The following is a 13,016-nucleotide window of genomic DNA, read 5'->3' as shown; positions in this document are numbered from 1 at the left end:
GATATGCTGAATGAGAGCCCTATGGGCAATGATCTAATATTCTTTTCAATACAAACATACATATTTTCTTTCTTTGGAGCCAATGCAGCTCTTTATCGTTGGGGCACAAGTACAAATGTGGACCCGTTTAACTTAAAGGGGTTGTCCCGCGCCGAAACGGGGTTTTTTTTTTTTACCCCCCCCCCCCCCCCCCCCCGTTCGGCGCGAGACAACCCCGATGCAGGGGTTAAAAAAACAAACCGCTCAGCGCTTACCTGAATCCCGGCGGTCCGGCGTCTTCATACTTACCTGCTGAAGATGGCCGCCGGGGTCTGCTCCCTCCGTGGACCGCAGCTCTTCTGTGCGGTCCATTGCCGATTCCAGCCTCCTGATTGGCTGGAATCGGCACGTGACGGGGCAGAGCTACACGGAGCCGGCATTCTGCACGAGCGGCTCCATTGAAGAGAGCAGAAGACCCGGACTGCGCAAGCGCGGCTAATTTGGCCATCGGAGGGCGAAAATTAGTCGGCTCCATGGGAACGAGGACGCTAGCAACGGAGCAGGTAAGTAAAAAACTTTTTATAACTTCTGTATGGCTCATAATTAATGCACAATGTACATTACAAAGTGCATTAATATGGCCATACAGAAGTGTATAGACCCACTTGCTGCCGCGGGACAACCCCTTTAATTTAACATGTTAACCCCTTAAGGACTTGGGTGTTTTGGTCTTAAATAGAGATGAACGAACGTGCTTGTTTAGAACAATTGCTCGAGCGAGTATTGCTTTTTTCAAGTAACTGCCTAATCGGTCGAAAAGATTCGGGGGGTGTCGGGGTTGAGTGTGGGGTTGCGGGGGGGGGGGGGGGGAAGTGGGGGAGAGAGTGCTGTCCCCTGGTACCACCCGGCACCCCCCGAATCTTATCGCCCGAGTAGGCAGTTACTCGAAAAAGGCAACGCTCATTTGAGTAATTGCCCTAAACGAGCACGTTCGCTCATCTCTAGTCTTAAATAACCAAACACTTCTTAGGACCTTAAAACCACCAAATGATAAACTCCCTATTTTTTTCTTTAGCTACTAAAATTATTTTTCCTGCTTTTTTTTTTTTTTTTTTAATATCTTTTATTCACTGGATTTTTTTCCATTTTTTTGTTTAAATTACAGGTAAAAAACAGAAAAAAATATAAATTAGTAGTTCATTTTAGTGTAAACATACTAAAAAAATAAGGTACAGGAATGGGTTCCACATTTTGTTTCATATGTTTTGATATATAATTTAAATAGTCTTGGATTATAGGGCAGATACGATGATGGTTTAGGTTGGTGTTTGGTAGTTTTCATTATATACAGTATATAAAATTATTTTCATTTTATTGTGTAATTTTTTAACTCATTTTTGTAACAGTTTTTTAACATCTATGGCCGCCATGACATCATATAACATATAAGACCTCTGGGGGACTCTCACACTGTCTTTTTTTTTCTATTTCACACTTTTCCATTGTAGCTGCAGAGTCCATAGGAGCCCCAGTTTCGGGAAAAAAACATTCCTCTGTAGTGAGACTAGTCAATGGCAGAGCAATTCTGGGTTTGCTCAGACCCTGCAGCTCTGTCGTGCCAGAGGGCACCCGGCGAACATGTGAATGCCAGGTAGAATAGGGAAAGCATCATTTCAGCTTTCTCTATTCACAACATAGCACTCATTGAACCCAATCTAGCCCACAAAAGAGAAGGCAGAAGCAGATCTTACGCGTCTCTGGCTGTCACAGACATATAAGAACCTGACCTGCTCTTGTGAGATAGTGGGAACTTTAATCCCATGCCATATTGGTACTATGGCACGGGATTAAAGCCCAGGCCTAAGTGCCATATATTTATGGCGCTTGGTCCTTATTGGGTTTAGAACTTTCTGTACTACAGTTTATTTGCCCAATCAATAGCTTGTTTCAAGGCTTCTGTTGTGTTAATATAACTGCTATATAGCTTTTCTATGACTTAATATAATTTGTTGCAGAAAGTTATCAGTCATGCCATGATGCCATGATGCTGTGTGAACCTAGACTAACAGTACTTATATAATCTACTCCATTTATGTAGATCTTTCAATGAACATCCTTGATTCTCTGCATTTGTCCCTGCTCGTGTTCTCATTTTGAGTTACCTGATGGGAAAAGGAGGAATGTTTTTGTCTTTTCCTCTTCGTGTCCTTTTGGCTAAAAGAAAACAATAAAATGTAATTTACAGTCTATTTATAGAATATACTGTATTTTCAGTCCCGAACGCTTATTGTAAAATGTCATATTCCAAACTGCACTAAGTGCTACAAGTCATGTGATAACTGGGGCACATGGCAGGCTGTAAGGGTGTATGACCTAGGCCTTTATACAGAGTGCTTTATCTGGTCATTACTGAAGGGGCACTGCTGACCCGGAAGGTGGCTCCACTGGCCCTGATGTTTTGGAATAACTGGTGCTTGCACCCCAATCTCATACTTGCTCACTAAACATATTCTCTGCTTTATACATTTTGTAGATTATTAAATTAAATTGTGGTCATGGCTCCTATATCTATAAGGATGTACAGTGCCTCAAAATTGATCTGCCCACTACATACCTGGCAATATACAATCCTGTCTAGTTGTATGAGGGCTTACAATTACTAGGTATTCAGGTCCTCTTGAATAAAACTACAGCTTTATCAGTACATTATACTGTACATTGTGGTTAATGTACAGTACCTCACCTTCACCACAACGGTTTTCTCCACTGAATCCTTTCTGTGGTCATCTCCTATCACAAGATCATTTTGGGTGCAGTCTCCCTCCACTTCTATAGATCCACTGTCGACATGAATCTTTAGTGCCTCTGAAAAGTCAAAGTAGAGTCGTCATCATTACTAGAAAGTAAAAGAACATATTGTGGAGCACTTCATAAAATAGTTTGTATAGCATTTGAACTATTTCAGGTAAATATGTGAGGTTTCTACACTCTAAAACTTGGTTTCTTTTTATCATCATCTTAAAAAGTTACCAAAATTGCCAGCGGGCGCCCAGGCAGTCTTTTTAATAGTAAATAATTTCCTTCTGGTTGGAAGCATTTTTCGGGTTTCTTATCCATAGTAAATCATCAATAAGACATGGTAGTTACTAAATAATCACATACTTTACATTAGTGATTGTGTTTTAGAAACTGTATATAAAATTACCTTGTACGGGTGAATGATCTACTGGAAGAGGCACAAGATCTGCTATTATAAGTATGCTTTGTAATCATGGGAATTTCTTTGCCGTTTCTTTGAAAACATTTTTTTTAGTTTCTGTGCTGAACTCAAGAGCTGGAATATGACATTGTCTGGTTTATAAAATGTTGGATTAAAGGAACCTATTTGTAATCCTAGGGGTTTATTGACATGGTTTGTACACATAGAGCTCTCATACAGATGGATTACGTCTCTGCTGTCCCTTTGTAGACCTTCATATAGAAGCATTCAGAGACTTTTCTGTTGGCTTCCATACAATTTGACATAAAAATGTGGCACATTCCAACAAATTCCATATGTACTTCTTTAGGAAGAATATCTCTGTATGTACAGAAGCCTTCGGAAACTGTATGGCAGCACACAGATGCCCTAGGGCTCTATACTAGGAAACCTGTCCTCTGAACACTGCCATATGGGCTCCTTGTATACGACTCTGCTATGTGCAAGACCATGATGCAATATTTTTACAATCTACTAGCTAAAAAAACAACCCCATTGTATGAATAACAGTAAACAAAAATCAAATATTTCTCATCGTAAGAAAACTTATCTTAAATGTAAAAATAATTAATCATTACAGTACTTGGTTTTAAGGCTGAAACATCCCAGGAGAACGTGTGTGAGTGCCCCTCACAGACGCATTTGTGCTGCTCCTTATCTTCGGTTGTAATCAGATCTTCTGATTTGGACAATGACACGCTAATCTGTTATTAAGAAAGCAAATAGTAATATATATTTGATAAGTGCAGATGAAGGGGCAAAATATGTTTATCTTCTGCATGGTCAATGTTTTTGGTCGACTGAACCTTACATTCTTGCTGAGCATTACACAATGCAGTAATATGAGCCTTGACACCTCAGAAAAGGTTTTCACTCGATTTTGGAAGGGGTTGGAAGGATTCATACAGGAATGTAATAAGCAACTATGGGGGCCCATAGCAAAACTTAGAACGTGGTCCTGCTCAATCAGAACATGGCAGTTTTATGACCACAATTTTTATCTTCTCTCTCCTAGATCTCTCATTTCATCTTCTCAGTCTTTCTTTCCATCATCCCCAGTTATCTTTAGTGCATCTCACTTTTGTTGGAGTGGAGATGGATCTCTGTATTTGCTGAACTCAATAGTAACCACTATGCCTTTTACCCTGTTAGTTGTACACAACTTTTGGCATTGTGGATGGTGATCTCAGGCTTGTATTTGGCTCCTTAGACATGGATACCCAAATCGAGATAACCCCAAAAAGCACTTCTTGTCTTGACACTAACTACAGACTGTCAACCTGCTCTAGAAACAATCTGAAAGCTATGAATGGATAATGGTTCTGTGATATTGTGTGCCTAAGGCTCCAATTTCCAATGGTTTATACCTACAATGAAAGCTCCATTGACAGTGTTGTCAGATTTTATGGCAAAAATAGTACTGCATATAGACAGATTCCACTATAAGTTAATAGGGTACATTGAGGGTCATTGGGATGCTTCAAACAATTGATCTTGTACTGCATCTTTGGCTTTTGTTATAAGCAGACACCGTAACACACAACTTATTGGAAAAGTGCAGCTCTTCAGTATGACTTCAGTATGACTCAGAATGACAAAATGTTTGATTTTTTTGCACCAATGCCCAATGTATGAGGCTGACATGTTTGATGCACTGAAGGAGTATTTCAATTCCATCTGCCAAAAACAGTACTATGGTGGAACTCTCAAACAGAAATGAATGGAACCATTCACTGTCCTTAGTGAAACGGACACCATTTTGGTGTCCGTTTGACAAGGTTTGTTTGTTTTTGTTATATTTGGAGTATAGATTAACATTGCTGACTATGTTATTCTACACTGAACGATCACTGCATTAGGTACTTATTCAATAATGGGTTGGTCAATGTTTTTATTAAATTACAGCTTCCAGACACCACTCAATCCATGCCGCTGCAGGAACTCTGTCAGTTAGTTCACATTTTGCGGATAAGTGGGAGCAGATCCCACAGCCCTTTACAGCACATCCTAAATATGTTCAATGGGGTTACAGTTCAGTGAGTTTGGGGGCCAAGGCAGAGTGGTTCAGAAGGGAATGGGATTCATTACTCAAGATGACCTTCTACCAGGTTTCCATGGTTCTCCAACATTTTCCTGGGTCCATGCAAGGTGTTATTGGTGATGATGCAGGGTCATCAGAGGCACAATTGACAATCTTTACCTATTGAACCACAGTTGACACAAGGTACGCCACATGGTCATTATGGAAATTTGTCTACCTTCTCCACTCTTGTACTGCTGGGTCAGGTAACCCACTAAGGCATATCGTTGCTCTTTTTAGCACCTGTGATGTAACCCCCAAATGGAATTCCACGTCGTAGTGAAAAGCAGTGTGGGAATGCCCCTTAAGATCTCTTTCACACATGTGCTTAATATTTTTGTTGTTCCGCTCCATGATAGGAGCTTAACCACAAGTACAAATAAAGTGACAATAATGGGTTGCATTAGGCTTCTGACATGTCACTTGGCATTTTACCAAACAAAATCATGCCACATGCTACACTATTTTGTCCTGGATTTTCTACAGTATTTGTGCCCGAGGCTCCGAATGGTGCTTCCAGCGCAGATATGAACCAAGCCTGATAAAATGTAATGCCCAGATAATGTACTGATGGTCAAGCAGTTAAAAAATAACGTGATAAATAATGGCAACAAAGTAAAGTGACCTATTATGAATTGTGTGGTGTCATCACAGGGCAAACAAGTGCAGGTGCTAATGCCTACTGGGGTTTGGAGAGCTTGTGGTGGGTAAAAACATTCTACACTTATCAAGTGAAAGGTGAAATATAAAGTGACCTATGTTATACTTTTGCCCAAGGGCTCACATACACCAAATAACCATGATTTTCTGAGAACAAATATTTTTCAAACATTAAAAAAGGATCATAATTTCTTACCAGATTACATTTCTTCCCATAGCTGAAGACCACGGCCTGCATTGTAAACTTCTCTCCTTGTACGACTGAGTAGGGAACAATTAGGTCAATGAAATAAGACTGGAATGTGGTGAACTCAACGTCTTTTACACTGGCAAAACCAGTTTTGCTCAAGCAGAAGCCATCAGTCACCCACTTAGTGATAGTGTGTGGGGTAGTTAGATGCAGTACAGAGTGTCCATCTGAGCTGTAGAACAAGAAGAGATAAATGAAGTATTATCAGAGGTAATAATCGCATGTTATGTAAACTAGGTGCTGGAATAGGTCTATACTGATAAAATTTCAGATTTGTTCACTTCAATGAACTTAATAGTATCAGTAAAAATCCACTTTTAAATTACTCTCTATAACTTTTTATATTTCATAAAGCAGGCTGCGCACAATCGTTAGTTTTTTTCTTTTCTTTTTCTGGATGATACTATAGAGCCCGTTTAAAAGGAATTTATATTAATGTTCAGATTTTTCTTTATCCCACAATTATTTTTGATAATGAATATTTATTTAGGTAAAATTAGTTTGGTCATCATTAATTTCATGGATTTGAAGGACCACCCTGGTGATTTTATTTTTAAATTCATTATGTAGTTTGCCCCCCAGTATTTGTAAGTGAGCCAAAGTTAGTCATTTTTTTATTTCTGAAACTCCCAGCCTCTTTTTCCTTAGATGTGCATGCGATCTCAATTCTGACCAGGTCACATCTACTAGGGTTTATGTTGTCTGAAACTAGTAAATTTATCAGTCTGTGTTATGCACTTGCATAAATCCTATCACCGAAACAGTTCCTGTCACACAGTTATAGTGGAGGAGATTACAGCTCATCTTCCTGACTGTATACTTATGGTCTATTGCCTATTTAGGTTAATATAGAAGGTAATAATAACTGTTTCCCCGGCAGACAGAAATGGTACAGCCTCTAGCCAATTCTGAGCTGATGCATCATGGTATTGATTTGAAAGTGAAAGTAAAAAATCTCACCCTCAAGATGATACCTGATAAGCATCAAACACATAGGAGACCTCCAGAATGTGACAGGCAATCAGGTGAAGTCGGCAGGGTTAGAAAAATGTGTTTTCACGGGACTGGTCCTTCAGCCATGCTTATTAAAAATAATACTGTTTCTGCAAAAGTATTCTTAAATCTACGGATACTAGATCCTACATAGATAAAAGTAGCTGCCATTTCTATAGTTGGATCAGGATCATCCTCAAAGGATAGTTTCAGAGAATCAAGAGGAACCGTCCTGAGTTTGAGAATTCTCTTGAACAGAAAACAATTCTTAGACTTAGACTTCTGGAAAGGAACCACGATGAGAACATTATAGATAAAACTATTAGGGAAGTGGGACATGATACAGTAGGTAACCGATCGATTACTACGATAAGTAACCAGGACCGCTACAGGAATTCTTTTGTCATTGAATTCAATATGACTGGAACAACTAATCCTATAAATCTGGTTATTGTCTATAGAAGGGCTCAAAAACATCAACATCAAGAGTTTAATAATAATCTTTATTTATATAGCGCCTACATATTCCGCAGCGCTTAAAAGTTGAATGCACAAACTCTATAACTTCACAGGGTGTTTTTACTTGGTGTGGAAAGATTTAAGCCCTTATCTAGGGTTTATACAATGGTTGTCATTAAATCTAATATTTAAAATAAGATTTTCCCTATCAAAGGCGTAACTTGAAGCTCCTGGGCCCCAATGCAAAACCTGGAACGGGGCCCCCAACTATAATGCTTTATTCATAGTACTGGGCTTCCTATATGGAGAAGAGAAGCCTTATGGGCCCCCCAAGGCTCCTGGGCCCGGGTGCAACAGCATCCCCTGCATTCTCTATAGTTACGCCCCTGTTCCCTATGCAGATAGATTATGATTATGAGCATAGAGGATTAGTTTACATGCTGAAGTGCCCCTGTGGCATCCAGTATGTAGGAAGCACCCTAAGGAAGCTCAAAGTCAAGATCTAGAAGCATTTGTACAACAGTCAAATTGGGCTGCAGAGACCTAGGTGATTTACTAATACTGCAGAAGTCGTCCTTTGGTCTGACAGACTGTGAGTGAATTTGTGTAGACAGAAGCATAATCTGACTTGTCCCGCACTTATTACTAGATGGGACCATAGAGAAAAGCTAGGTGCCAGACTTTGTGACCTTAACAGTAACAGTAACATCGTCTGGGAGGCAAGCAGGAGCGCAAGAAATTGTGTCAGCTTGTGGTAGCAAAACAACCAAAATTATAGAGCTCCCTAAAATGTTAGAAACCAAAGCATGTTGTGTGGTATTGTACTTGCAATTTTAACCAGTAAAATTGAACCTTATAAATGTATTTGGCCTGTGATTATCTTCTTTTGTAAGGCGGAACCTGATTATGGGAAGGTACCCCACGTTACAGGCTTATGTTTATAAACATACGTTAAGGACTCCTTCACATCAGTGTTTTGATTTCCATTTTGAAGGGATTTTTTTTCAGTGGAACATATAGCCAAACAGAATTCAAAAGGAAGCAAAAAAAAACATGGTTTCTGTTTTTTTTAAATTGATCCAGTAGATGATTCCATTAACAACAGGGTGGTTCTATCAGTTTGTTTCCATTTGCTCCCATTTTCATCATTTTTTAACTGATCTTTTTTTAAAAATGATTTTGTCTTTGTAACCTTTTGGGCATGTTCATTAAAAAAGGAATCCATTAAATGGACATCAAAGACGGAACCAAACGAGAAACCCTTCAGTTTAGTTCAGTCACCCCTGGACCATAATGTAATAAAAGGATCCATTTGAATTCCCTTTTTTTAAATAGAAGTAGCGCACACTGATACGCTAGTATTTTGGAGAAAAAAATGGAAATCAAACTGAATGAAAATGAACAGAGCAAAGCAAAAACAATGATGTGAACAAGCCCCTAATATGTATAAGTATAGCTGCAGCCTTTGCCACTGATTGGCAGTCAGAATCATTGAGGGGTCTGTAGGTGATATCAGACAATATAGCCAAGCCGGAGTCATTAACCATACAGTAGCTGTTAGATAATATGGAAAAATTAAAATGCAGCCAAGGAATGAAAAGGCCACAACTGCTTATCTGCTTTAAGTTGGGGTATATTTTCAATATATTGTAAAATGCTTCAAAAGGTAAGTTATTGCTACTAACATTCAACAAGACCCACAACACAGGAAAAAGATCTGAGTAAGGGCTCGCTCACATGAATGTAATTTCCGCACTGCTAGCAGCAAGCACAGCTCGCTGCTAGCAGCACTGTGAGGATGGTGTGAACGGGCTGCTTCAGCTACTTGAAGTAGCCCATTTCCATGCTCCGTGGTATGGGCTGTGAGCTTTCCATGCTCCTATGAGAGCTTATGGGAAGCGCGCAGGAAATAGATAGGACATGTCCTATCTTTTCCGCATCTTGGAGCCGACATGTGAGTTCGCACTCGCATTTCCTATCTTTTGTTAGGTGCGCGAAACTCTGCGCACCTAACAACCTCCATGTAAATGCTTCTATAGCAAAGTATTGGTTTCTAATAGAAGCATGGTCTGTGCGCTGCTAGCAGCGCAGAATTTTACGTGCATGTGAACAAGGTCTAATTGCAAGTCTCAAAGCCATAGTAAAGGGGTCTCAAAAGTGTGAAAACACCCATATAGAGTGAAAGTGGTTTGGTGATTCAATTTTGCATACAAACTGTGAGAGAGAGAGAGAAAGTGGGAAACCTGTTAGGCCCTATCACCAACATGGTGGCCATTTTGAACGCCGTTATCTTGGATTCAACTCTAATTTTTTTCAATAGGATAGTGTGTGATATATCAAACTGGCAAAGAATTTTACCAGAAATAACATTGGTGTGCTTCATTATAACATAGCTTTATTTGTTCTCATTTTAAGAGTGATTTTTCTAAATTACAGACAATGGGAATGATGGCGATATCTCCTTCAGAATGTGTTGAGAGCATGTCAGGTGAACAAAGCACACCTGTTAAAGTCACAGATTTCAATCAGAGCCATCTAACAGAGCTTCTATTACCCACGGGGCAGTAGCTAAACTTATTTGCAAATTCCATGGAATAGGTTTAATTGCTGATATATCAAAATCTAGAGGACCAAAAGATTGAAGTCTGATTGCATGCAAAATTACATCACCATCTGTCAAATGGTTTTCATACTATATGGATGTTTCCACACTTTTGAGACACTCTAAATTAATGCATTGAGGTGGAGGCATACTGACCCGACAGGAGCCAACTTAAAAAACCAGGTGTCTGGGAAGTAACTTCTTGTAAAATGTTTCAGGGGCTTCTTGTCTAGAAAAGGAAAGTATCACATTGAAAATAAATAGTCATTAAACCAGCTGACACTTTGCTGAGGAGATGGCATTGCAGGCTGAGCTGTGGAAATGAGAGAATCAATCAGTGAAACAGAAACCAGTGATAATGATATGATGACATGAATAACATAAAGCTAAGGAGTTATTTAGTTCGGAAAACTCATTAGGGAAAACTAAAAAATACAAGAGGGATTGTCCCTACATAGTAACATAGTATACAAGGCTGAAAAAAGACAAATGTCCATCCAGTTTAGCCTGTTTCTACCCCCCTTGTTGATCCAGAGGAAGGCAAAAGAAACCCTGATAAGGCAGAAGCCAATTTACCCCTTTTGGTGGAAAAAAATTCCTTCCCGACTCCATAATGGCAGTCAGAATAATCCCTGGATCAACATTTGAAAGTTCCTACCTGACTCCAAGGCCTGGATCAACAACCCTTTTAGTTATTTAATATCTATATCCTGCAATGTCATAATGCTCCAAAAAGATGTTGAGACCCCTCCTAAACTACTCCATTGATTTTACTATCACCACGTCCTCAGGGCTTATTCACAAGAGCGTATATAGGACGGTGTTTTCACACAAACAGCCGTGTGAATAAGTCCTCAGGCAGAGAGTTCCATAAGCTCACAGGTCTTACAGAAAAGAACCCCTCGTATAGGATGCCCTCTTGTTACCCTCACAGTCCTGGGTATAAACAGATCATGGGAAAGATCCTTGTATTGTCCCCTAATGTATTTATACATAATTATTTGGTCGCCCCATAACCACCTTTTTTCCAGGGTGAATAATCCCAATTCTGATAGCCTCTCTTGGTATTCTAGTCCTCTCATTCCGTTTATTCGTTAAGTTGCCTGTCTTTGAACCCCCTCAAGCACTGCAATGTCTTTCCTGGTTACTGGTGTCCAGAACTGTACACAGTATTCCATGTGAGGCCTGATAAGTGCCTTTTGTAGTGGAAGAATAATGTCATAGTCCCTCGCTCCTATACCTCTTTTACTGCACCCTAAAACTTTATTTGCCTTTGCAGCAACTGACTGGCCTTGATTGCTCCAGTTAAGTCTACAGTCAACTAGTACCCCAAGTCTTTTTCCATATCACTTTTCCCTAGCAGTACTCCATTTAGTGTATATTGGTGACATCCGTTTCTCCTGCCCATGTGCATAACCTTATCAGTGTTGAACTTCATTTGCCATTTTTCTACCCAACCCCCAACTTATCTAGCTCCAATTGCAGCTGTACATTGTCCACCATTGTATTAATTATCTTGTATAATTTCATATTGTCCTCAAATATGGATATTTTACTGAGCAGTTCTTCTATCAGCTCATTGATAAATATATTGAACAGAATGGGGCTTAATACTGAACCCTTTTGGCACCCCACTAGCAACGGTGGTCCAATCAGAGTACGAACCATTAATTACGACCCTCTGCTTTCTGTCTCAGAGCCAGTTCTTTATCCTGCTACACATGTTTTCCCCCAGTCCGAGCTGTCTCATTTTCTATATTAACCTATTATGCGGCACAATGTCAAATGCTTTAGAGAAATCCAGATATACAAGATCAATAGACTCTCCCAGGTCCAGCCTAGAATTTACTTTGTCGAAGAAGCTGATCAAGTTGGTTTAACATGATCGACCCCTTATTAACCCATGCTAATGATGGGTTATACCGTTGTTTTCCTTGAGGTATTCCAGGATGGCATTTCTCAGAAACCCCTCGAATAGTTTTCCAATTATTGAAGTGAGTCTTATCTGCCTGTAGTTACCAGGCTGTATTCTTGACTCCTATTTGCATATTGGAACCACAGTGGCAATGCGCCAATCCAGTGGCACAAGCCCGGTCTCAATAATGTCCCTAAATATAAGAAAAAGCAGCCTGTCTAACTTGCTGTAATGTTCGTGTATGTGCACACCGTGTCTCAGCCATACGTCAGAAATATACTTTGGACATACGCTATTGTATAGCCGTACAGTGGAATTCTCTGTGTTGGCCATTGGTCACAATGTTAAAGAAATTAATACACATTGGTATATGTGTTTTGGGAGTTGGCCACTGTATATGAAAGTGCAGCAGTCTGTTGTGTTTTTCTATGCTGTTATGGCATATACTTTATATAGCACTGAGCAATGCTTTATTTCCCCTGTGGTGGCGCTGCATGAGAAGGGAACACTGGATGCTGAGTTACTACAGAGATTACAGCTGACTACTGGTTGTCCCAGCAGCAGCAAACTCTGTGATCAGCTTCTTTTTGGGGATTTTTCTTACATAAATGGATTATCCAAAGCGGACAACCTCTTTAAACTTGCTGTACTAATCTGAATAATTTCATGCAGATGACTGAATCTGAGAACACTCATCAACAGAATTACCTTTGCTTTCAGTTTTTTTTACAGTATGTTGACGGGCAGATGGGCCATCTGGGACACATTTCGGTGGTACCTTTATCTCAGTGTTGGTAAGAACTTGTAGATTCATTGTCT

General features: G+C 39.8%; 1 protein-coding gene across 1 annotated transcript in view; it reads right to left on the bottom strand.

Annotated features, from left to right (window-relative positions):
* LOC136626160 (alpha-2-macroglobulin-like) overlaps nucleotides 1-13,016 on the bottom strand; it is a 93,564-nt gene that overhangs the window by 36,532 nt on the left and 44,016 nt on the right. Inside the window, exons 17-22 of the mRNA XM_066600967.1 lie at nucleotides 12,906-13,014; nucleotides 10,439-10,511; nucleotides 6,175-6,400; nucleotides 3,822-3,942; nucleotides 2,723-2,844; nucleotides 2,142-2,193 (exon numbers count right to left, since the gene is read on the bottom strand). Of these exons, the coding sequence (XP_066457064.1) occupies nucleotides 2,142-2,193; nucleotides 2,723-2,844; nucleotides 3,822-3,942; nucleotides 6,175-6,400; nucleotides 10,439-10,511; nucleotides 12,906-13,014 (703 nt within the window). The remainder of the gene's footprint in view (nucleotides 1-2,141; nucleotides 2,194-2,722; nucleotides 2,845-3,821; nucleotides 3,943-6,174; nucleotides 6,401-10,438; nucleotides 10,512-12,905; nucleotides 13,015-13,016) is intronic.

Source organism: Eleutherodactylus coqui, chromosome 4 (genome assembly GCF_035609145.1).
Source record: "Eleutherodactylus coqui strain aEleCoq1 chromosome 4, aEleCoq1.hap1, whole genome shotgun sequence".
Taxonomy (NCBI): Eukaryota; Metazoa; Chordata; class Amphibia; order Anura; family Eleutherodactylidae; genus Eleutherodactylus; species Eleutherodactylus coqui.
This window is presented reverse-complemented; position numbering and strand designations above follow the sequence as displayed.